General features: G+C 36.7%; 1 protein-coding gene across 11 annotated transcripts in view; it reads left to right on the plus strand.

Moving 5' to 3' along the window:
* Nucleotides 1-22,596, plus strand: part of BCAS3 (BCAS3 microtubule associated cell migration factor) — a 372,048-nt gene that overhangs the window by 40,212 nt on the left and 309,240 nt on the right. For all 11 annotated transcript variants that reach the window (XM_033004736.2, XM_033004738.2, XM_033004743.2 and 8 more), the window contains exons 8-9: nucleotides 12,639-12,746; nucleotides 16,548-16,624. In XM_033004736.2, coding sequence (XP_032860627.1) covers nucleotides 12,639-12,746; nucleotides 16,548-16,624 — 185 coding nt within the window. The remainder of the gene's footprint in view (nucleotides 1-12,638; nucleotides 12,747-16,547; nucleotides 16,625-22,596) is intronic.

Genomic DNA, 22,596 nt, shown 5'->3' on the forward strand with positions numbered 1-22,596 from the left:
CGATATTTCCCCTTCCCTTTTACTTTTCTCTTTGAACTGATGGTACTGTTCTTGTAGTATCTGTTACGATAATACCAATAGGTGGATAAAACCTAGTCTTAAATTTTCCTCTTCTTGTTGATGTGTAACACAGTCTTTCTGACACCTCAACTACAGATAGGAAGCAAATGAGCTATTAATTTAATTGAACAGAAGTGGACATAATAGTTGTCAAATATACTGAGAGCTGAAAAAATCCATGACCTCTATCAGTTCAAAACATCTGTTCCAGCATCATCAAGAAAATTTGTATTTTCAGATTCTTTCCCTATACAGCCCCAGGAGTGGAAACAACTTTTCATTCTATATTGTCAGGGGTTTTGCTCGTCATATGCACTGTGGTATGTGATTGAGAGTAACCTCATTGTATCAGCAGCGGCCTCTGAATGTTCACCTGAAGTTGTAGATGATGGCAATGTGCAAAACTCGTCAGGAAAGGTTTATCTGCAATGCCCTTCAGTAGTTTGTTTTGTTTTTTTTTTTTTTTTTTTTTTTAATACATTGAAATTAATGATTTGATCTTCATTTATTTAATGCAGAGTTGTCAGCTCTCTCCATAACTGGATCTTTTGCTGTGCCCTGCATGGCGGGCATTTTGCTGCCTCTTTTCTGCTGACAGAGCTACCGTAAACTTTAGGAACTAGGAGGATTTTTGTTGCAGAGGCTGCAGCAGAGAAGTGTGTTTCTCATAGTGTCCAGCTAATCACAAGTTTAGTGTACAATACTGTACAAACCGTATAATGGAAATAACTTGTCTTCACTCATGATTAAGTATGAGTCCATATAGGAGGGGATGGCAGGAATCCATGTATCTGCATTTTTATTCATAGTACAAGAAAAACATCATAAAATTACGTGAGTAAATAGCCGGAAAATGCTTGAATGCAAAGTTCAGAATAATGGGTACTCAATTCAGATACCTATATTGTATCACCTATAAACACTTGATACACTTTTAAAACATTTTTTGATGAGAGGGTTAATGCTCTTTGTCTACTGAAACATGTCTTAAACATAATTATACTTGTTTTGATCTTTCAATTTTAAGTAAAATTTTAGGAACAATTAATTAATCTTGATGCTAGTTTGGTTTTTTAAATGAATGTGCAAAGCATATTTATAGAGTGGTAGATCTCCCTACAGCCATCAGTCTGTTTTTAATCTTATTTTCTTCATTTGTTTGAAAAAAAAGAACAACCAAGCAACCCAACATTAAGTAGCTTTTATGTGGACAACCATTTTATATTAAAGCTTTGTTGCCATCTCTCTCTTTTCCCATATTGATCTCATAGTAGTATTAAGTAAGTATAGCTCTATTGCACTTTTTGATTAAACTCAGAACAGTTTAAAATCTTGTATATGCTATTTTGTTTTAGAAGCTTATTTCTTTGGTGATAATTTTTATGCACTCTAATTTATTTAAAGAAACAGATGCAGTCTATTATGCTAGTAGAAGAGTAGTATGCAGGGTTTTTTTTTACTTAAAGCTATATTAATTTCCAGATGAATTTGATGGTAATAGCTTTTTTTTTTTTTTTTGCTATTCCTGTATGTGATCATTTTGTACTTAACAAGATGTAACATTCTGAAATATTTCTTTCTATATATTGCTTATAACTGAGGGCTTCTTTTGACACCTTTTAAAAAGAAACAACATCTGGACCTATACAGCTCAACATAATGGCAGATTTGGCCCACAGTACTTCGCATTCAGCATTTAAAATGTATCTGAAATTCTCAGCTACAAACCTTAGAAGTGGACTGGCAACTGTTTTTCACAGGCAGGAGACTTCTGTATTGTCTACTAAAGTTATGGTGTCCTGGCTGGTGATGAGTCAGTATTAAAAACTGCGTTCCAACATCTTGCTGCATTATTAATGCAACCGTCTCCTTTCCTCCCCCCCCCCCCCCCTCCATTCTTCTTCTGGTGCTTTTTGGATGGTAAACCTTTTGAATTAGGACTTCTCTTGCTGTGTGTTTTTCTGAAGTGTCTTGTATGTTCATGCCACTGTGATAAATGCTCTCGGTGGTGCATGTGTGTAGTATGTCCATTATGCTCTATTGTTATGATAAGTGGATGCACTTGATCTCCTGGAGGGGAGTGCTGGCCTTGCCACTTAGAAGCAGCACTTGATGGCTGATTCATGGGATGGTAATTAGAACAGCTTCACAGGAGTCTGTATAGCTAACTCTCGACAGCAAATATCGGCTGGTGAACCGATAAATAAGGATAAACAGTGGGGAAGAAGCCAGATTGGAAGCCAACAGAAAATAGGGTAAATTTTTCTTTTTTAAATGAAATATCTAATGGCAGAAACTGAGGCTTGTAGTCTTCTGTAATAGAGCAGAGACTCAAATATGTGTAGACAGAGAACAACTTACGTTTTCTGCTCAAGATCAGTGAATTCCAAATATTAAGTGAATTCACTGCCTTAGCTAGCCATATGGAGAGTATAGAAGTAAACAGCAGAGCAATTCTCTGGCATAAAATTGGCTTTTAATTGAAAGTTCTTAAATCTCTTCCAAATGTACACTGTTGCAAATGTTTTGCTACAGGCAGGTATCTTTCACCATAGCTCTTTAATTAAATTGGTAAAAAGTTAATAGATTATAAAAATATATGTGATTGCCTTTGAAAAGGACAGTGTGTACAGGACTGGGTAGAACGTTTTAAAACACTTAAAAATGGTAACATATACATGAGGCCAGACGTGAAGAATAAGGCAAAGAATTTACTTGCTTTACAGTAAGCTTATTTTAATGTGCTATTGCCGTTAAGTATTCCTTGAACAGTGTAACATTGTAATCACATGGCAATGTAATTTTTTTAGTTGGAAGTTTTGCCTTTTAATGAAGTTTAGCTTCTTTAAGAATCATTTTGCTGGAGACAAAATCGACATAACTTTGGCTTAAATAGATATGACATAACATGGTTGCTTAACACATTTGCCTTCTATAATTTATTTTATACCTGGGCGGCCAGTTATGATGATGTAAATTTTCCTGTAAGCAGGAAAGGTTTATAGAGCACCGCACCGTCCAGTAAGATATAGTTCTTTTTACCTGAGGATAGGGATTTATGTCACTGCAGAGACAGACAAACAAGACACTGGTGCTTTTCCTGCAGTGCTCTGCAACCTCCAGGACCAGCAGACCACTGCCAAGCCTCAGGTTCTCTCGCAGACCACGACCTGAGTTATGCACGGAGGCAGAAACCAGTCCTTCCTGAGCCAGCCCTGAGTCGTTTTAACATTTCGACTCTACGCTGAAGAAATGCCTTGCTGCTGAAATTGCAGAAACAAAATACTACTAACCTTGAAATAAAAAAACTAGGAGAAAATGATTAATGCGGTTTTTCAACATTAGCATTGGTAAGATGTAGGGATCAATGCTTTAGGTACTGTTTTGATCTTTTTCAAGAATTTTCATCAAAAGACTTTGAGAGGAGTGGTACCTCTGTTCCCAGTTCTTTGCATCTTTGTTCTGCCTACCTGGTCCCAGGAACTGATGCGTGTTAGTTCACCTTTTATCTGTTTCCTTTGTTCAAAAAATTAGTGGTTTACTTACGTATTGTACACACAGATGGCATTACTGCTTCATGTCTAGTGGTCATTTTGGCACAATCACACAAGTCCCATCGTTTTTTCTTTCCACACATGAGCGAACAATGTGGTTTTCTTTTGGTATGTCTTTTTTTGGTATTCAGGCTGAGACTTGTAGTTTACCCGTAACAAAATGGTTTCTGCACAGGTGATGGCTTTGTGAAAATATTTTTATTATATGCCTGTGAGACTGTGAAGGTGGTAAGGTAAGAGGATAGGATGGAACTTTTTCTACTAGACTGATAATCTAGATCAAAATATTTGAGGAAGATGCAAGACTGAAGTTTGGATTTCTAGGTATTTAACACAAATATTTTAGTACTGTATTGAATAATTTCCTCTTTTGTATTTAAAGGATTAGATGTAGTAACATGTGTCTAAGATCAGTACAGGTTTTTCTTATTTAGAAATAAGTGCTTCCATGCTTTTTGCAATTTGTGGTACACTTAAAATGTCTCTGCTGCTTTGTGTTTCTCTGGTACACACACATTTTTGGGAAGTGTCACTTTCTCAGAAATCTTACTCTGCTTTTCCTGACTTTGAATGAATCTGTTAAGTACTGTGAATAAAAGTAAGAAAATTACTTGCAGAATTGAGTTTTCAGGCTTTTACTGTGAAAAGTTGGGATGCAGACAGCCAGGGAGTTTTAGGGGACTAGGTGGTAAAAGTCTTAATGAAAGCATTTTCTCCGGTGGTGTTTAAGGAATAAATACTGCAATCCTTGAAATTTCTTTTTCAGAGTTTTCATTCTGGTGTGCATCCTTCAGAAAGAAGGTGAGGATAATGCAATACTAAAGAGAGCTCAGAGGAGGACTGCAAATACGTGCTAGGGCTGGAAAACAAACCTTACAAGTGAAGGCTTAAAAGTCTTTTTCACTTTATTGCAGATCAGTTAGTGACTGGATTGCTTTGGATGGTTACTGATTTGTGCAAAAGGTAACTGAATGCAGTGAGCTTTTTTTGTGTTGTTGACAGAGACATAAAAGCTAAAAAGCAGAATATGTGCAAATACTGCCTTGCAATAAGAAGTAATTTCATAAAAATAAAATGATCTAAATGTTGGAACAACTTACCATAAAAATAGAGGACTCATTGTTGCTTGAAGTCTTTTAAGACAAGATTAGGTTGCTTGGTAAAAAATAATTTCTTTGAGCTTCTGGGACATTTTGTGCATGGCCTGGAAAGAGAAGATGATCCTTCTAGTATTGAAATCTGTTAATCTGAGCAAACCTTCTTCAGGAGCCTTGAGGAGAACAGAATTGCCTTTGTAGTCTCAACATGCTGTTAATATTACTACAAAGATCATAATCAAATCTCATGCTTCAACTTTCCAGTGTAAAGGTTCAGGAAGGAATTTTTCCAATAAACAATTAATGAACTCTGTACTGTGTACTCTGGTTTTGTTTTGCTTTTCTTCCTCTTCTATCAAGCATCAGAGAGTGGCCACAGCTAGAACAGGGCACTGGATAATCTTAGCCATTGCACTGCTATTTAGAAACTTGTGTCGCTGTCAGGGTCCTCCTCATTCCTATATGAAAATATATTTTTATTTACCAATAACTTATTGGTAGTTCTGTTGATTTATAGAGCAGTAATTTAAAAAAAAAATATATCTTTCCGGAGTATCTTGTTGTACAGATCATTTGGGCGTGCCTTGTCCAGCCAGTTCCTTGGGCTTGCTGTCGCTTGTGTCTTTCCTGTTTTTTGTATGTGACGGGAGGCTCAGGGCCAGGCTGAATTGCTTTTAAAGCATTTGAGCTAGGTGTGAGAATACACATCTGGGTGAAACCTAACGGCTTGCATTAGACAGGAGGTCTAGATGGTGTAATGGCTCCTTCTGACATGACAGTGAAATAATCTCTTTCGTAAAATGAGTTTTGAAGGTATATTCCATTTAAGGCACCCAACAACTTTAATATTTACATAAACTTCCCCCCCCCCCCCCCCCCCCCCCCCCAGTTTGTTAAAGCTGGGCCTAGTAAGAGATTATTGTACTATTAGGTTTTCTGAGTCTGATCTCAGTGTAAGTTTTAATATCTTTACCTGCTCTTAAAGGCACTTCTTAAAGTAATTAAAAATAAGGCTCTTTTCTATGTTGGGTCTGCTGGGCTTGAAAAAAAAATTATTGCAAATTGCATGCAAACAAAGCGACATAAGAATAATACATTAGAATAATGAAGAGTGGTACTAGTGTGGCTATTGTAGAATGAAAAGTCAGTCTGGCAACATGCAGTTCAGTAACATACGTACGCTAATGATCAAATTTTTTAGAAACGGTGAAAGGTTATGTTTTTGAAAACTAAATTGTACTTCAGAACAAACTAATAAAACCAGTCACCTGACCTAGTTTCGAAACATTGAAATGAAAATAGAGCTTTTTTTCTTGTGAAACAGGATTTTAAAGATAACAGACAAATCGTGACAGACTAATTGCCTGATTGTTTTTTAATTAATAACTTCAATTTTATGTGAACCAGTGATAACTGTATGATAAAAGTCAAATTGCTTTTGGCTGGAAGTACATGACCTGCTGTCTGAGGCTGGTTTAGTGGCAGCTGTTAAATTTACTGATCTGCATAATGTGTGCTAGAAGGCTTGAAGCTTCTCTAGGTTTAAATGTTATTAGGATTTCCAGGGGAATGTAATTCCCGTTTGTGGATTTGTCACTTTTTTCTATCGATGGGTACTCATGGGCCTGAGGAAAGCAAGATTTGGCCTCTGAGGTATGGAAGTAGCATTTTCCAGCTGGTAGGAAGTGGTGTTCTCTAGCAACTGCAGTAACAAATACCATTTTAGTCTTTAATAAAATAAATCAGTCAGCTATATTTAGCAAGAAATTTTCTGTATTTTTTGTTATATATGGTTTTTTTGTATCTAGCTTCAGAAGATAATGGACACTGTTCTGTTGAGGTCAGTAGAGATTGTATTGGGCTGCTCCTGTATACTGTGCAGTAACTCATACCGTTTCACAGCCCCCTGACATCTAATTCGAATATGAATTCATTGAATGTTAATTAAATATCTTGCCAGGTAATACCTGGAAGTATTAAAACTGGAATAGTGATTAAGTGAAAGACATTTTGTCATATGTTAAATAAAGTATGCTGATAGGTGGAAGTTTTTTATGCTTTTCTTCATTAGAGAAAACTCTATGTTGCCCTGCACATTAGGAAGGTCAATACATGATGGAAGAGTAAATCTTTTTTTTATCTTTTAGTGTGGAAATTATAAAAGGGAAAGGGATCATTACTCCTGAAAAACCTGCTGCTAATACGTGCAATATTTGTTCTGAGTAACTACAGAAAGAAACTGCCTTGAAAGGGTACAGAACAAGGCAGATGTAATGTAATTCTTCGTGTAATGAGAGAAAGATGGAGCTCATTGTAATGCAGTTTCAACAGGCGAGAGGGACATGCAGCATACTGCGCAGTGGCACCTTCGACGAGGATCAATTTATACAGAGCAGCTGGAAAAAAGCTTTTTCCCTTGTTCCGTCGCGTGAAGTCAAGTTACCAAAAAGAGCCTCTGGGTAGACAATGCTGTAGCGATCGTCTGCGGGCAGCTACGTCGTCTTTACTAAAGGACATCAGGGCATAACAACTGAATCAACAGATCCTGAAGTTCACTAATCTTCACAACTTTTTTTTGTGACACGATTTGATAGGCTGTATCTAATACCGATACTGCTGAGAATGCCTGTAATGTCGTGGTCTTGGGAAGTGATAGTTTCTTCTATATTTGTTAGATCAGTCCATGTAATCTTTTCATGGGATCTCATCATTTGATACAATTTCACCTCTTTCTAAAGTTTTAATTCATTTTTGTCATTTTAATACAGTAACACATTGGCTGCTAATAGTAATTGACTTAATTATATATTAATAACAATAACAAATAAATTTGCAGAGCCTGTGTAAAGGAGTACAGGTGGTAGAAAATATTTGTACTGTAACAATGCCCTGTATAACTGTACACTTTTCCCTAAGGAAGGTTGAACCTATTATTTTAGCTATTTTCTTGCTATCTCAAATGTGTTACGATGTGATAACTTCTGTCATTGTTCCCAAGTGTATCTCATCAAGCCTATGTTGTATACATATAGAGCAAAAAAAAGTAGCTGGATGGAAGTGCTTCCCTTGATCTCTTTTTTCCTGAAGGCTCTAGCCCTATCTTTTGTGAAGACAGTATAAAATATACAGTGATGCAGTATGTTGGCCAAACAGCTTCCATCCTGGCATGATTTTTTTAAATGCCACAATTAACTGGAAAATGCTCCACATAGAGAAACCCTTATAAAGGCCTGGCGGTCAGCTTTTCCAGCAAAATCTCTGTTTCAATTTTACACCTCTCAAACATTTATTTTTTTCTTCTTTCTGGACTCATGAGACCATTCTGTAATAGGTGTCCATTCTGCCTTTGAGTGGGGTGTTGTTCATCCCATGGCAGAGTGGGGAGAGGCAGCAGGGAGGAAAGTAAACACTTGTGAGCAGGCAGAGTAAAAATCTTTCTAGGCACAGAAAATTTTGGCCTCATGTTGGTTCCATCAGTCTTCTCCTTTTTTTATATTAAAAGTGTACACTATATTTGCCTCTGTGTGCAAACATTTTACACAGAGCTTTTATAAACTGTGTGACTCATAGCTAGCAAATTTGTGAAGAGGTGATAGTTATGTCGTGATGCAGAAGCACAGATGTAGTCAAGTGCCAGCTGTACAAGGCATCTGTTATTTTGCTTCTATCCCTGCACTGCAGCAGTCACAGAAAAAGATACGAGAGCCTGAGTGTATTTGTGTATTTATTAATGCCAACATTCTGAAGTTGTTGGTGAATCTGGTGAAACCTTTAAAGAAGTTGTTGATATCTCTGCATTAAGCGGCTATTTTAATAATCAGGATACGTAATGAAAATGTGTCAGTCTGCAAGAGTAATTTGCAAAAATTTTATTTGCGACAGACTTACTGTTACTACCAGACCTCAAAACACAGTGTTTTCACATTCCAGTCTTAATCTCTTCCCTTTACATAATCAAATGTGATCAGAGCCCTTCTCATCAATGAGACGTACATGAACCTTCAGTCCTTCAGTTTATCAGAAGAAAAGCTTCTTAGCTAGAAGATTCTTTGCTTTATTTTCTGCCAAACGGTGGTAGGTTGTTAGCACGGGCTGAGATAGGCCATCAACTACTATATTTCAGGCACAGTTACCTGTTCACTGATTAAATGAATGTTCATGACTATTCCTGAAATAGAGAAAGATGCAGTAGTTTTAGTTTCATACAATTCTAAGGTTTCAAGAACTTCCGATTGCTGAGAGATGCTTTTGCAAGTTTGTGGGGCTCTGTCTTGCAATCTGTGGTGGTTTTGGTGGTGTTCTGTGGTAGTTTGGATACTTCTGGTTTTGTAGCTGAAATTTAAATATATTAATTGCACTAAATGTTATTTTTCATCCTCATAGGTGGTGTAATTTTTAATATTTAATATTTGACAGTGCATTTGTTTGATAGTGAAGAAAATTAAGAACAAAGCATTTTGCCTAAGTAAATTTTTTTAGAGACCCTTCAAAGGACCCCAGGATGTTTATCAATAATGATGCTTTGTCTTGCTGAACACAGTAATTTTTTGTATATTTAAATGGGGCATTTTGCTTAGTGTAAATCTTCCTGCTATGTGGTAACAGCAGAATAATGCAATAATGTATGTGGTATGAATGTTACGGAAGAAGGGAAACACATTCATCCTCTGCTTTTGATGTTGGCAGGTTTGGGTTCAAATTCTTCTTAAATAATGAGTGAAAAGGAGTTGTCTACCTTTGAAAAGCTATATTCAGGACTCTGTCTAGATTTTTAACTTTAAGAACATGTAAAGGGAATACTCTAATTGAGTCTGACTTCCTCTGCCATGTGGGCCGTAGAAATCCCTGATTTCCCTGTTCGAAGAAGATTGGGAATTAAGAGTGGTTTAGTGGAGGCCATGAAGTGTCAGAAAAAGCTGCACTGTGCTGCAACTCTGTGATGGCAAGCCAGTTCTAGCTTTTGCAGCCCTGTTGCACATCTTTTATTGCTCAATTCATGTGCTGCTTCTTCCTTTCTTGCTTCCAAGCTTGTTAGACCTTTCACTGAGCCCTTTCGGTGAAGTAACCTGGGGGAGAATTCCCTCTAGAGGAGAAAGAAAGGACAAAGTGTTATTTTTCCGTTGATTTAATACACTAAAATGGGTCAATATAGAATCCATTGCGTGTCGGAGGCTGGGTAAGGAAAGTACACAGAACCACTGAGCCTGAACTTTTGACATCACTGAAATGGAGGAGGGAAGGATAGCTCTTATTACTGCTTGTGAGTAGTGTTGGCTAATCAAGGTACTCTTATTCTGTAAGTGCTAGGGCAGAGAAATGAATCCTTAGATCTGTGTCTATAATCCTCATTCTCCTGTTCTAGAGGAATTGATCTTGCTGCTAGCTGAGGAGATTTAAGGAGGGTAAAGAAAGACCATTTGAAAGGCTCATCATTTTAGAATAGTTGAGAAATAATGTCTTTGGAAAATAAATGAAATTTTCCACTGTTGGAGAATCCTTGCGTTACGGGGTTCTGTTGAACAATGAAATGAAAATCCTTGATTTTTTCCTTTTCAGCGAGTTGAAACCATCTTATTGAGTTGTTACTGAGGCCTGATCGAAAAAAGAACATGACATTATGGATTTCAGCGTTGTGCCATTACTCATTTAGGTACACAGTTGTCAAAGTAGAATTTATAAATTTAAATTACACTAATTTAATGAATGTTGTCTCTAATGAATTGAGAGTGCTCAGTAGCAAATGAGGTTTGTAACAGCCATTACTTTGAACAGGTAGAGGGACTAAAATAGCGAGGAGGAAATGGTAAAGAGAGAAGTTTTTCTAGTGATTGAAACATTTTTTTTACCTTTCCACCTACTAAAAGATTGCCAAAGAAAGATCAAGTGTTTGTGCTTCCACCCTTTTTTGTCATAGTTGGCGGATAAAGCACTTAGCCAAAAAATGGGACTTTTCTGGGAAAGAATTGTCGTCTATCCAAAGTCTCACGATAATACTGAGTGTCTGTGCTGCCAGGGACACAAGCGTGATGGAGCAAGAGCTGCAAGTGTATTATTTTCTGGATATTGTCATTTGGTTTCACTGATCAGATCCTAGGACCATCCTCAACATGTCTGACCTTGTCTTTGTATTTACTTCAGAAAACAATAAAAATGCATATTATTTTCTGATCATGGATTGCAGCGTACCGTGGAATTAAAAGAAATCTAACATTTGGAAAGAGGACTTTTGAATTGGAGCTATGTAGAATTTCACAGTACTTCTGACCTGGTCCATACTACTACTTGATTATTAGCACTTGAACTCAAATTATTGGGTTTTAGCCAGTGTGATTTAAACAGGCATCGGTAGAATGGTCTTACCATGATCAGCTGAAAGAAAGGTATGACATAATAATAATTATTCGAGTGACAGGATTATTACCCGTAATTTTGTTGATGCAATATGTATTAAAGGTACATACTCTTGAGTCATGTAGTTAGCTATATGTCAAGTCAAAATAGAACTGTTCAACATGGGCATATTTGGAAATAGTAATCGGTATCAATTATGCTAATATAATTTTAGCTATATCAGTGATTTTTGTTTTGAAATAAGAAGCTGTGTACCCTTTTATCAAAATATTAATTTCCTGTAGGTAATAAATGTACTTAAATCAAGAAAAAGTTTATATATAGACCTTGCTGTGGTTTTCTAAGTTTTCTAGCAGCAATGAGCTTCTAATGTGAAGTAACTAGACTTGAGTCTCGCTCTTCTAAAAATGTTTTTGAAGTGCTTTTGAAGTGCTTGAAAGTAATAAATAGCACCCTCTAGTTATTAGTCGAGGTATGTGCCTAGAAAAATGTATATTTTGGGAAGAATTTCGGTAGGCAAAATGTCAAAATATATTTTTTCTATTATTTCTTTGATGGTTGTCTTTCTGTGCACATACTGTATATTGTTTCTCTGCTGCATACTTATTGTACATACCGTTTTATTGTCTTGAGGCATTAGAGGTAAACAGTTGGCATTTGTACTCCAGTTCTCCAGAATATTCTCAAGCAGCTTGAGCAGATCCAAAAGACAAGCAAGTGTTGTGTCAGGAATTGTGTTAAACTCTGTAAAATAAAGCAGATATGGGCAATGGGAAACACCCGCTTTTACCAATACTTAGTATATGTTTGTACAGCTGGCGATTTGTGCTCCTTCATATTCATTGACCTAGAAGTAGCCAACATTTTAATGCGTTCTTGGAGGGGAAAAAAGGTGTTATGGAAAAGAACTGCCACATCAAAGCCTCTCCTCAGCTTGTAAAATGGTTTCCACCACTACCTTCTTCAAGTCTATCGGAACACTCAGCACTTTCCCCCTCTCAAAAGAAAGCAAGCCTTTTTATTAAGAAATGACCTTGGAGTTTTATTTATATTAAAATGATAAAAGTGACACAAAGCAGTTGAAAAGATCCATATAGTTCAAACAAAAGTCCATCAGAGTTGTAATGTAAATTCTGTGTAATGTGTCTCTATCAAATCAAGTCATATGATTCAGCTGTTGCATAGAGGCAAGTAAGTACTCCCTTTAGGAAAGTGTTACTTTGCGGAATATTTTTTAAATAACTGGAATGCGGTCTAAAACTTTAATGCCTATCAAATGGCTTGTATTTTGCTGGTCTGATCTGCTTTTCCACAGTCTTATTTGTGACAAAGGAAACTAAGTGCATGATAATTAGTTGCACAATACAGGTTCTTGACTGTTGTGGATATCATAACTTAATTTGAATCATACATTCCCTTAATTTAGAAGGTTTATATTCACCCTTTCTTCTCCAGCATTCTGCCCAGGTTGCTGGATTTTTTATTTAGCATGCTAAATAATATAGGGAGGCTGAAATAATGTAAAAGCGGTTTTACAGAAAAACTTTCCATTAAAATATCTTTTTATTCATTTTAGCACAAGCCCACCTTACTGCTGTGTGGACCTTTATTCTTTGCGAACAGGAGAGATGGTCAAGTCCATACAGTTCAAAACTCCTATTTATGATCTGCATTGCAATAAAAGGTAAGGATGTTTACTGTGCATTCTTTCTGTGTTAGGGCATGCAGAATTTTGGTAATGGCTACAATTTCTTGTATATGCAGTCCCTGACTTCATTATTTTGACTCTCCTGTAAACATAGCTTTGGTTCTTAATTTCTCAAGTACTATTTCCATTTGAATACGACAGTATGCTTCTCCAATGGCTTTCATTTAATAAGCTCAAAACACTTTGCATCTGAAATCATTTAAGCTTCTTTCACTTGCAGTGAAGGGGAGCAGGAATCATTGGAATTCCCTATCATCCACCTGCAGATGGAGAAATGGGATCACTGAGAGCTTAAACAGTATAGAGCACTAGAGTTTATGTCTCTTTTGTTTGTGTTCCATTGTTCTGTCATGTATTGCCTTCCTGCACATCCAAAAAATTCCTACTGTGCAGTCTGTGGTTTACGGGAAATAATGTTCTGGTGAGTCAAATAACAAAACAGCATCTCTTAGTTGGGATAACATCACCTAATTTCTGAGAGAAAATGGCTTAGAAGGCTGAGCATCCTAGAGTTCAAATAGAATAGAATCTATGGTTTCCATAGAATCATGAGTTCAGATTTTTGTCAATTAATTTTAGAACTGTATCTCTCCAAGACACACAAAACTGAACACCCCTGTAGTTTACCGCACCTTTTTAAGATGGAAGAGAACACCCAGGATCCCTGCACGAGGATCTTGATATTCTTGGCACTCCTGATGAGATAATTTGATGCAGTGACTTTGGTCAAAGTCTGTGATGGTGCTGATTGCTTTAATGCTTCCTCACACCCAGCTAGCACTGTTACCAGTCACTGTATGTCTCTAGGTGCCTTGGGGAAGTTGTGGGATATGATTCCTGCGCTAAAGGCAGAGCGCTGACCGAAGACCTGACTGCAGATCTTTGGCAATACGTATTTGCTTACTGGAATTGATGGCCCTTCAGTAAGGAAGGTGTCATAATAACACAAATCATTAAGAACAAAACGAAATATCAGAATAATACGTTTTATGTGCCCGTCTTGTATCACAGTAGGATACATGTATTGCATGCTTGTGTATGTGTAGACCACAAAAGAATATGAGCATGTATCAAACTCATGCAACCAAGGGAAGTTAGCAGTGTTGGAGATCGGATGGGAAAAAATACATTAAAAAAAAAATTTAAAAAAACATCAAGCAAGCCTAGAAGCTACAAAGGTTTTGTTAAACAGACGTTTGTCTATCTTTGTACCATCAAAATCTAAACAGTAGTGGCTACATTAGGTCAAGTAAGTTGCAGAAGGAAAGTAGTACTACTGAACAAACACCTTTAATTCCACAACTAATCTAATAATGAAGAGGATAGTTAGTGGTGTGAATGTTTAAAGAAGTAAAGGATGGTAGTTTTTGTTATCCTCATCAGTCTGCTTATTGTAGGATGTGGATGTGATTTTTATGTCAAAAAATTTTCACTGAAGTGGTTGAGCTGGTGAGAGTTATGTGCCAGGCATAGGTCACTGTTCCTTCAAAAGCTGTCAGAAGGAGTTCAGTACTTATCTCTGCAACTGTCCCTTGAAAAATTTAAAGTTCCCTTGTGTACAGTGTGATGATAGTAAATCTTTCCAGTCTGGCCTCCTAGCAGAAGAAAAATCCAATTGTAAAAACAGTCAAAAAGCAAACAATCGTTCAAAGTTTCTCCCAACTTAAAAGTCTTTCCAGGTGCTAATGTTTCTTTTCCTAAGCTGTGAAAGTGGAAAAGCTACTTCAAAGCTGTGTGGCTGTATCCAGGGTAGTTCCTTTTCTGGAATGTATCAGATACTGTTATTATCCAAGGAAAGCTCACTATTTCAGATTGAAAATGCATTAAATGTGGCCAAGTGCAGTGCTAATGGTGCGTTAACCGTACTATAGCCTAATGGAGTCCAAAATTTGAATTTAAAATAAAGCTTGAGTTGCAGAAGAAGGGAAAACTGTTTATTATTTATGTATTTATACTCCAGCATCATCCATCTGGTAGGCTTCATTTATGCAGAAAGACAGTACATCTTCAAAGAGCAGACAATAATAACCTACAGGTTTGGGAAATACTACAATCAAATATACATAGGTTTTCTGTATATATGTTACACTTGCACATGAATTCAAAGTTTTTCCATTATTCATTTGGTTGAATTTATTTTAGGCTTTGTGGAAGAAGTTAGAATTGATCTATTTTGTTTTGTTTTTCTCTGAAGCATTTTCTCTCTTGCAGTTCAAGCAATTGGAAGATATGTCATTTAACTAAAATTACTGTTTTGTCTAAAACTAATATTAATTTATATATTCAGAGTTTATAACTTTTGGAAACTGAGATTTAGAAATCAGAAGGGAGTGGGGAAGCATCTTTTTCACAATTAGAGCTACAAGCAAATAAGAATCCTACATGAATTTCTTGTATGACTTAACACATCTGAATCCCTCTTGTTGAGTTACGTGTTCTGCCCTCTTCTTTTGGCAAGTAAGCTGCTCACTGGGCAAGTGTACTTGTGCTTCCCCATCTAGGTCTGCAAATCTGTGAACATGAAAGACTTCTGTCCAAAAATATCCCCTTATTTCTACCTTTCTTTCCAAGAATTTGTACTTCTTGTTTCTAGGTAGAGGCATGCTGGTAAACAGAGCAGTGGCAGAATCCCAGGACGAGATGTTATAAACCAGAGTCCTGAAAGAATCTGAGATACAGAACAGTGCTTATTACTTTAATCAGCTTCTGTATCAGACAAATGGAAAGTGGCCAGTGTTAGATAAAAGCAGATAGTGTTTAGATAAAACATTAGGTAGATATCTACAAAGTAGATAGTGTTTAGACAAAGTGCTAGGTATGTATTCATTGAGAGATGCAATTAATTTTTTGTTACATCATAACTTTACAATTAAAATTATTAGAACAGCATTTAATAATGTTCCATATTGTCAGGTAATTAAAAAAAAAAATACCGTCTCGTATTCTTCCTAATGAGAGAATAATCAGATTCTTAATTAATTATGTCATATTGCTAAATGTTCCAGATAGCTGGTAGATTTTATCTATTTGTCAGCTTCTCAGGTGGTTCTTTCATTTCAAGAGTTTAAGAACTTGGTTTTGGGAAGTCATGAATGTAGGAGAAGATGTATCCCAGTTATAAAGCTTTCAAAATGCTTCACTTTCCAAATTTGCATCTTTGGCCTTTATTCGTTTAGACAGTATGGTGTTTCGTGCAGTTATCATGTGGCCTTTGCTATTTGTTTCAAGTAATGAACAATATTTTATAATAAAAGTGTGTACATGCACAAGCGAACACATAAACATACACCTGTAATTTTGCTAATTGGCACAAATTCTGCTTCTCTTGGCCGTGTTTGTGTGCTGCTGTCCTTAGCATGAAAAAAACGCTGCTTTTAGTAAATAAGATGGTTTAATAAATTTGCAATGAGATGGGCAATGGGATTATTTAAAATTTAGCGTGTGTTCTACCGATTGTTGATTTGATTGTTATTTGAGTCACTGAAAGTAATTCAGGATCCTTGCAATTCCATTCTTTCTTTTTAATGGAGCTTTTACTGCAGGAGGTATATCATAAATATGCTGTGTTGTTCTGTATCAGATCTGTGTACTTCCTGAAATGAAGGTTATGTGGTAGGGATGAGAGAGAATCCTCAATAACTGCCATGTATTGGTAACCTGGCAGTTTATCACTGTAGAATTTATATCGATGCTTTTGAAATAATTACATTTAGATATTGAATCTTTAAACCAATGCATTTAATGTTTAAAGTACATGTTCCATTTCTGTGTTTTCAGGATACTTGTTGTAGTCCTACAAGAGAAAATTGCCGCCTTTGACAGCTGTACTTTCACCAAAAAATTCTTCGTTACAAGTATGTATAATAATTGGTTTCAGTCTCTTTGCTGTAGTGGTGGAGTGAGATAAAACAGATTTTTTTTTTCTTTTTTTTTCTAAATCCTCAAAGCAGGTCTCCATGACTTCATTTGGAGTTTCAGGAAATCTGTTGCTTCAGAAAAACCCCAAATGTTACTCTGTGAATCTTTGCCTCATTTGCATATTTATTATTGCTGTAACTAATTTCTCGCTGTTGTGAAGAGCACCTACACTGACATCCATAGGTAGCTGAAAAATCCTTTTGTTCGTTTTGCACAGATATGGGCAAAAGTTTCAGGCTTTGAGTTTCAGGTTGTACACATAGGCAGCAGTTTGAAAACACACTGACAGCGATCTGCCCACTTTTAATTTTTCGTTGTTCCTTAAGCCCAGGTAATTTATTTATTTTTTTTTTTTTTAACGTATCCTTACTTTAGCAGGCCCCAAAGCTCAAGCAGGCCAGTAAAGTGTTGTAGTAGAAAAATTACAGGCAGGTATTTGCCTGCTGGTGCTTTCACATATATCTTGAGCATGAAGGAGCTTTTTGCTCAGACTCCCCTTCATCCTTCTGTACCCTGTGATTTGCCTCTCAGTAGCAGGCAACGGGTTGGAAGGGTGAGGTGCTCTCCAAAAGCTGTTCCTCTACTGTAAGTGTCCCTTTGCTGCCTCAGCATCTGTAACACAGTAATTGATATTTTAGTAGAGAAAAATTGTATGTTTTCTACTGCTTGTGCTCTGCTCTGTCACAGGATGTGGTTAGGATTGGGATGTCATTTACCTGCTCCCAAGATTGTGTGTGTTGTAATTCTAAACACCAAGAAAGTATTCACCCCAGAAAAAAATGATTTTTTTTTTTTTTTCTAAGAAGTTAGTGACTAGTGCTACTGTTTATCAATTAGAATAGCCTCTTAAAACCTGTGTATTACTGAGAGATCATACTTTACTTTGGAAGGGTCAGAGTTTTATTGTTAAAAAGGAGAACAAAATTTTCTGGATGTTTTTTCAGTCACAATTAGAAAAGTTCTAAATTATCTTCTTACATTATCTGTGTATTTAAAGAAAAATCTAGTTAGGAGAAGCTGTTTCTTGCACTAGTTTGAAGAAAAGCAGCTTTATGCAGTAATATTAAAGTTGCCAATAGGTGTCAGTTTATTCCTATACATGGATATAAGATGTTGGGAATCTGCCGGGTTCAGTCAGGAGATCCAAGTGGGAAGGGACTTGTTTGTGCCTTTCTGTTCCTCACTCCTCCTTTTTATTCCACCAAAGAGAATTAGGGTACAAGCTTTGCTTTTATTTTAGATCAAAAATAAAAAAACCCCTCAATGATGTATGTATTTTGACAATTCTTGTGCTTTTCTAATTCCAGTTATTTGTTGGGTTTTGTTGGTGTTTTGTTGTTTGTTTTGTTTTGTTTTGTTTTGTTTTGTTTTGTTTTGTTTTAAAGATACTGCAATTTGTTTTTTAAAAATGAATCCACTGAACTGTGTTTTGAGAAACATGAGTATCCTATTCCTACCCATAACTTTTGATTTGCCATGCATTTTTGTGCAACAACAGTGGAATTCAGAGGATAAAATAAAGCTTTTTGGAGATATTTACCAAATTATTTGAAAATCCACACTCTGAAACGCCACCATTCACAGTATATTCCTTTAGCCGTGCTGTGTTTTTAATCCAAGAAACTGAAGATATTATCAAACTTTTTTCTAGTTCCTGGGTTCCAAAGCTCAGTTAAGGACACCCCTCATTTTGTGCTGGGCATTTCGGAAGGCTGGGGGACCCAGCAGCCAGCTGGAGCTGCTGCCGCCCCAGCCCCCAGCCCAGCTTGCCCGTGGCCAGGGACGGGGTGTGACTGGGCAGAGAGAGGTGTGCTTTTTATCAAGGTGGATGGGATTCTTGGACCTGTGCTGGTGAAGAGTTGGCCTGAGGATTTTGAAGCTTAGTTGGTTCACTTAATAGCTTACGCTATCAAGCGGGTGTTACGCTCTGGCATGTTGAAGGCTGCGGTAAAGCTTTTGTCTAAGCTTTCAGATTTTGTATGTGCTGAAATCTTTGACCTAAGAGTATATCTTTAGAGGCTTAAGTTACTCTGATGTGTTTGAAATTTGATGTAAATGAGCTACCTAGTTAACAGTGTAGATTTTTGATAGTCAGCCAACTGGCCAGCAACTGGGCTCTTTTGCCATGCTTTTTTTTTTTGCTTTTTTTTTTTTTTTTTTTTTAATTTAGGAAAGGGCACTGTCAGTTTAAATTGGAAAAATAGAAACCCTTGGAAAGGAAGCTCAGCAAAAGGTCTTATAGGCCTCTTTGTTTCCATTATTGGAGCATCCCTGCTCTGCAGGACAGTCAGCCAGTGCCCCATCTGGACCCATCCTCAGCTGGACAGGGGCAGTACAAATGTCACCGCCTGCCCAGCGAATTTTTTGTCATGAGGAAGATGCTCAGCTGTTTTATCTGACTGCTTTTGGTCAGAAGCAACGGCATAAAAGGTCAAAAGTATTAAATGAGAATCCTTAGATCTTTGAAGACGTTTCTGTTGCTGTGTAAACCACTGTGTAGAAAAAGAAAATCTTTTATTTTTTCAAGAAGATTTGGTGGTGATACAGAAATCACACCTTCCATCCATATCAACTAAGGGGTGTGGGAGCCTTAGAAGCTCATGGAGACAGCTAAAAAGCAAACATAATTAAGCAGAAGCTCTTGTCAATTTGGTTGACAATTTATGCATAGAAATGAAATGCAGAATGTGCAATTAAAACCAGTGTCAGGAATTCTGAAGTTTGGTGCTCCTCAGAAATGCTAATGCAGCTGTGTAGCACATGAGTAGTATTTGTCTTTCTGTTTTTGTTTTTGTGGTTGAATGTATAGCTTAATATATTGTTGTAATAAATATACCATAAAATATTCAGGATGTAGAACATGGTCAAGTTCGTGCTGCTGTTGGAATGTTTAACTCCTGCATTTCCTGATTTTTCTTGAGGAAATTTGACAGTACTAATCTTTGGGGTTTTTTTCTGCATGTGATTAGATGGAAATGTGTTGATTTGACTTGAATGGCAGAGAGCCAGTGCATTTTATTCGTGCTTTTTGTAACAAAAACTCAGTGTAGAGGTGTTCCAGTCTTGCTGTGTGAGTTTAAAACAGGTGCTTAAACTTGAAGGGAAAACACACTGCAGATATTGCAGAAAAATTACTAGGATATCCTGTAATCTACCCTGTGTGGTATTCTTATTTTTAAATGTCTGCTAAGGAAAGGCATAGCATCAGTCTGCAAAGAACTCAAGGCAGTACCTTTCATACGGCACTCTGTTCTTCCACAGTGCTTACGCTTGGGGCCAACTCTATCTTGTTAAGAGAGGGCTTGCATCAAGGGGAAGATAAAGCCAGACAGTAATTTAGCATCCTACACTGGTTTAAGTGCTCGCATGGCCAAACTAAAAAAATTCATCTGATGCTTGTAATAAGAAGGTGTTTCTTTGGTAGTTGTGAATGTCAAGGTGTGGGTTTTAAACGGATTTTTAAATAGTTAAGAGTTTTATTGTTGTTCACTTAAGATTTCCTTCGAAGCCTTTTTCTGAGTATTGCATGTGACTGAGTGATCAAAAATGAAAGGGATGTACAGGCTTTTTTCCCCCTACTTTGCTCTAAACAATAGATGCAGAAAAGCTGAATTTCATTGATTTCTATTACATCAGTGTTCCCTCAACCCTTCTCCAAAAATGCTTACTTAGTGGAACATTGATGATTATGAATATGGCCTGATGGATACTTTCTTCTCTGTAAAGAATATCCTTCCCACCCCCTGGGCCCTAAGTAAAGATAATCACAGATAACATCATGCATGTGGCATCATCTTTGTGTCCGACAACAAGTGCCTGCTCGGTTTCTCTGGCCCTTCCACTCCTCATATTGATATATTCTCCATCCATTATTCTCTAGGGATGAAGACAGTTATTGCAGCCATTAGCTGGCACCACATTTCTATTGATGCTGTACAGCTAGAGCCTTAAGAGGTAATTTTCCAGATTTTAGTCAGAGTACTTTATTGTATATAAAGTCTCAAAAGACTTGCCTAACCGCAAGCCAAAAGTTATTCAGTATATGTTAAATGCACCCCACCTGCACCTCTCAAAATACATAAAAAAACCCCAAAACAACAAAACCAAAGAGCGTTTGATACTCCAATCTGCAGTTTGGATTTGGTATTCATGTTTTCTCTGACATTCACATGCAAGAAATAATATCATGGTTTCAGTTTGTCACAGGTCTGATCTGGAAATCATCTAGGCTTTTTTTGTACGTTTTTGTTAGCTTTGTTAGAATTCCTTTTCCCTGATCGGCACACAGGGAGCAGTTTGATCTCTTTGCTTTGAAGTGAAAACACTGGATGTCTTAGGAAAGGGTTTAATGCCTGAAGAGTTACAAACGGAACTTCTGGAAGAACACACGTTTCCCCTCTCAGCTGTGATCAGTGAGTGGCATTTATCCTGGATATCCCACATAGTATAATGATTGATAGGATTCCTCTCTCTGAGCAGGGAGGTGCTTCAGTTTAGATCAAAAGTCCTTAAGGCAGGTGGGAAGTGAGCTCCTGGTTCGCAATATTTTCTTGATGAGTGAAGAGAAGCCAAGTATATTCTTGTGGATTGTATATAAGATGGTTTTATTTTTACACACACATATATATCTATGAACACATACCCCTTCATGTAACTTGTAACTGCCATCCCTGAGAGATGTTGATTTGATTTTGCTTTTAATTTTAAAAGCATTTTTTAGAAGAGTGTTTTTTTCCTGAATGTGGGCATCGCTGTATCACTATTGCAGGATAATGTTGAAATACTTTTTAAAAAGGTCTTTAGGACAATGTGGTAGATTTATGGAAACAAATGTCATCTTTGCTTACAGGGTGTTTTGCTCTATTGCAGGAAAGTGTAAATACAACAGAAAAATTGTGTAAAGACAGAAAGCAGGCATTGGTACCCAAGATGTATATCTATCATATCTCTTCGGTTTGACACTTTTAAAAATTATATGTAGAACAGGAAGTGCTGTTTGTTTCTGTGCAAGTTATTTTTATCTAAAGCACCCAAATCCTTAATATTAAAGGCCAAAACAAAGCCATCTTACATTGTCCTGTACAGAAACAGCAACCTCTATAGTAACATTGTTAATTATCAATGTCCAATTCTCTGAACAAAAAAAGAAAGTAAATCTGAGATTAAAACATAGTTTTTTCCTGAAATGAGTCAAATTTGTGCTAAATAAAACAACCAAGCCTAATGAACATTAAAGGCCACAGATATTTTTAGTAAAAGCTCTGGTACTGGTCTTAGACCTATGGAGTAACAGTAAAATACTTGAAACTGCCATGATAGATTTGACAGGGAAAGGAGGTCTCTGTACTAATAGTAATAGTAGTAGTAATAATAACAGCAATAATAATAATGATGATAATAACGATAATTAAAAAAAAAAAAAGAAAAATCTGTGGTCCTTCCCCAAGCTTGTGAGAGGGAATTCTGTTCTTCCAATCCAGCACACAATGTGAGTCATTGCAGGGCAGGGTCTGTTGTGAACATGATGTGTGTTATGGATCTTGCCCTGCAAAGGCAGGTGACGATGGTGTACGTAGCATTTGTGGCCTGACTTTGTCACTTTATTTCTAGATGGGGTTTTTTGGTGTTTTACTAGTGATAACGCCACTGATTTAAAAAAAAAAAAATAAAAAATAAGGCAGCCCTGGGTGGCAAGCATGATTTCACAGTGGGGTGCATCCTGCTGGTTTGCTCTTTTGCTCAGTTTTAATGGGTGATACTTAAACAGAAGGAAGTACAAGAACAATAGAAGAGTTTTGGAAAGTATGTGACAGTATGAGAGTAATAACATTTACATAGGGCCTTTTATCTAGAAGGAACCCAGAGGAATTTATAAACAATATTACTTTATACAGTTTATAAACAAATA

Source organism: Tyto alba, unplaced genomic scaffold (assembly GCF_018691265.1).
Source record: "Tyto alba isolate M040663 unplaced genomic scaffold, T.alba_DEE_v4.0 Super-Scaffold_19, whole genome shotgun sequence".
NCBI classification, from domain to species: domain Eukaryota; kingdom Metazoa; phylum Chordata; class Aves; order Strigiformes; family Tytonidae; genus Tyto; species Tyto alba.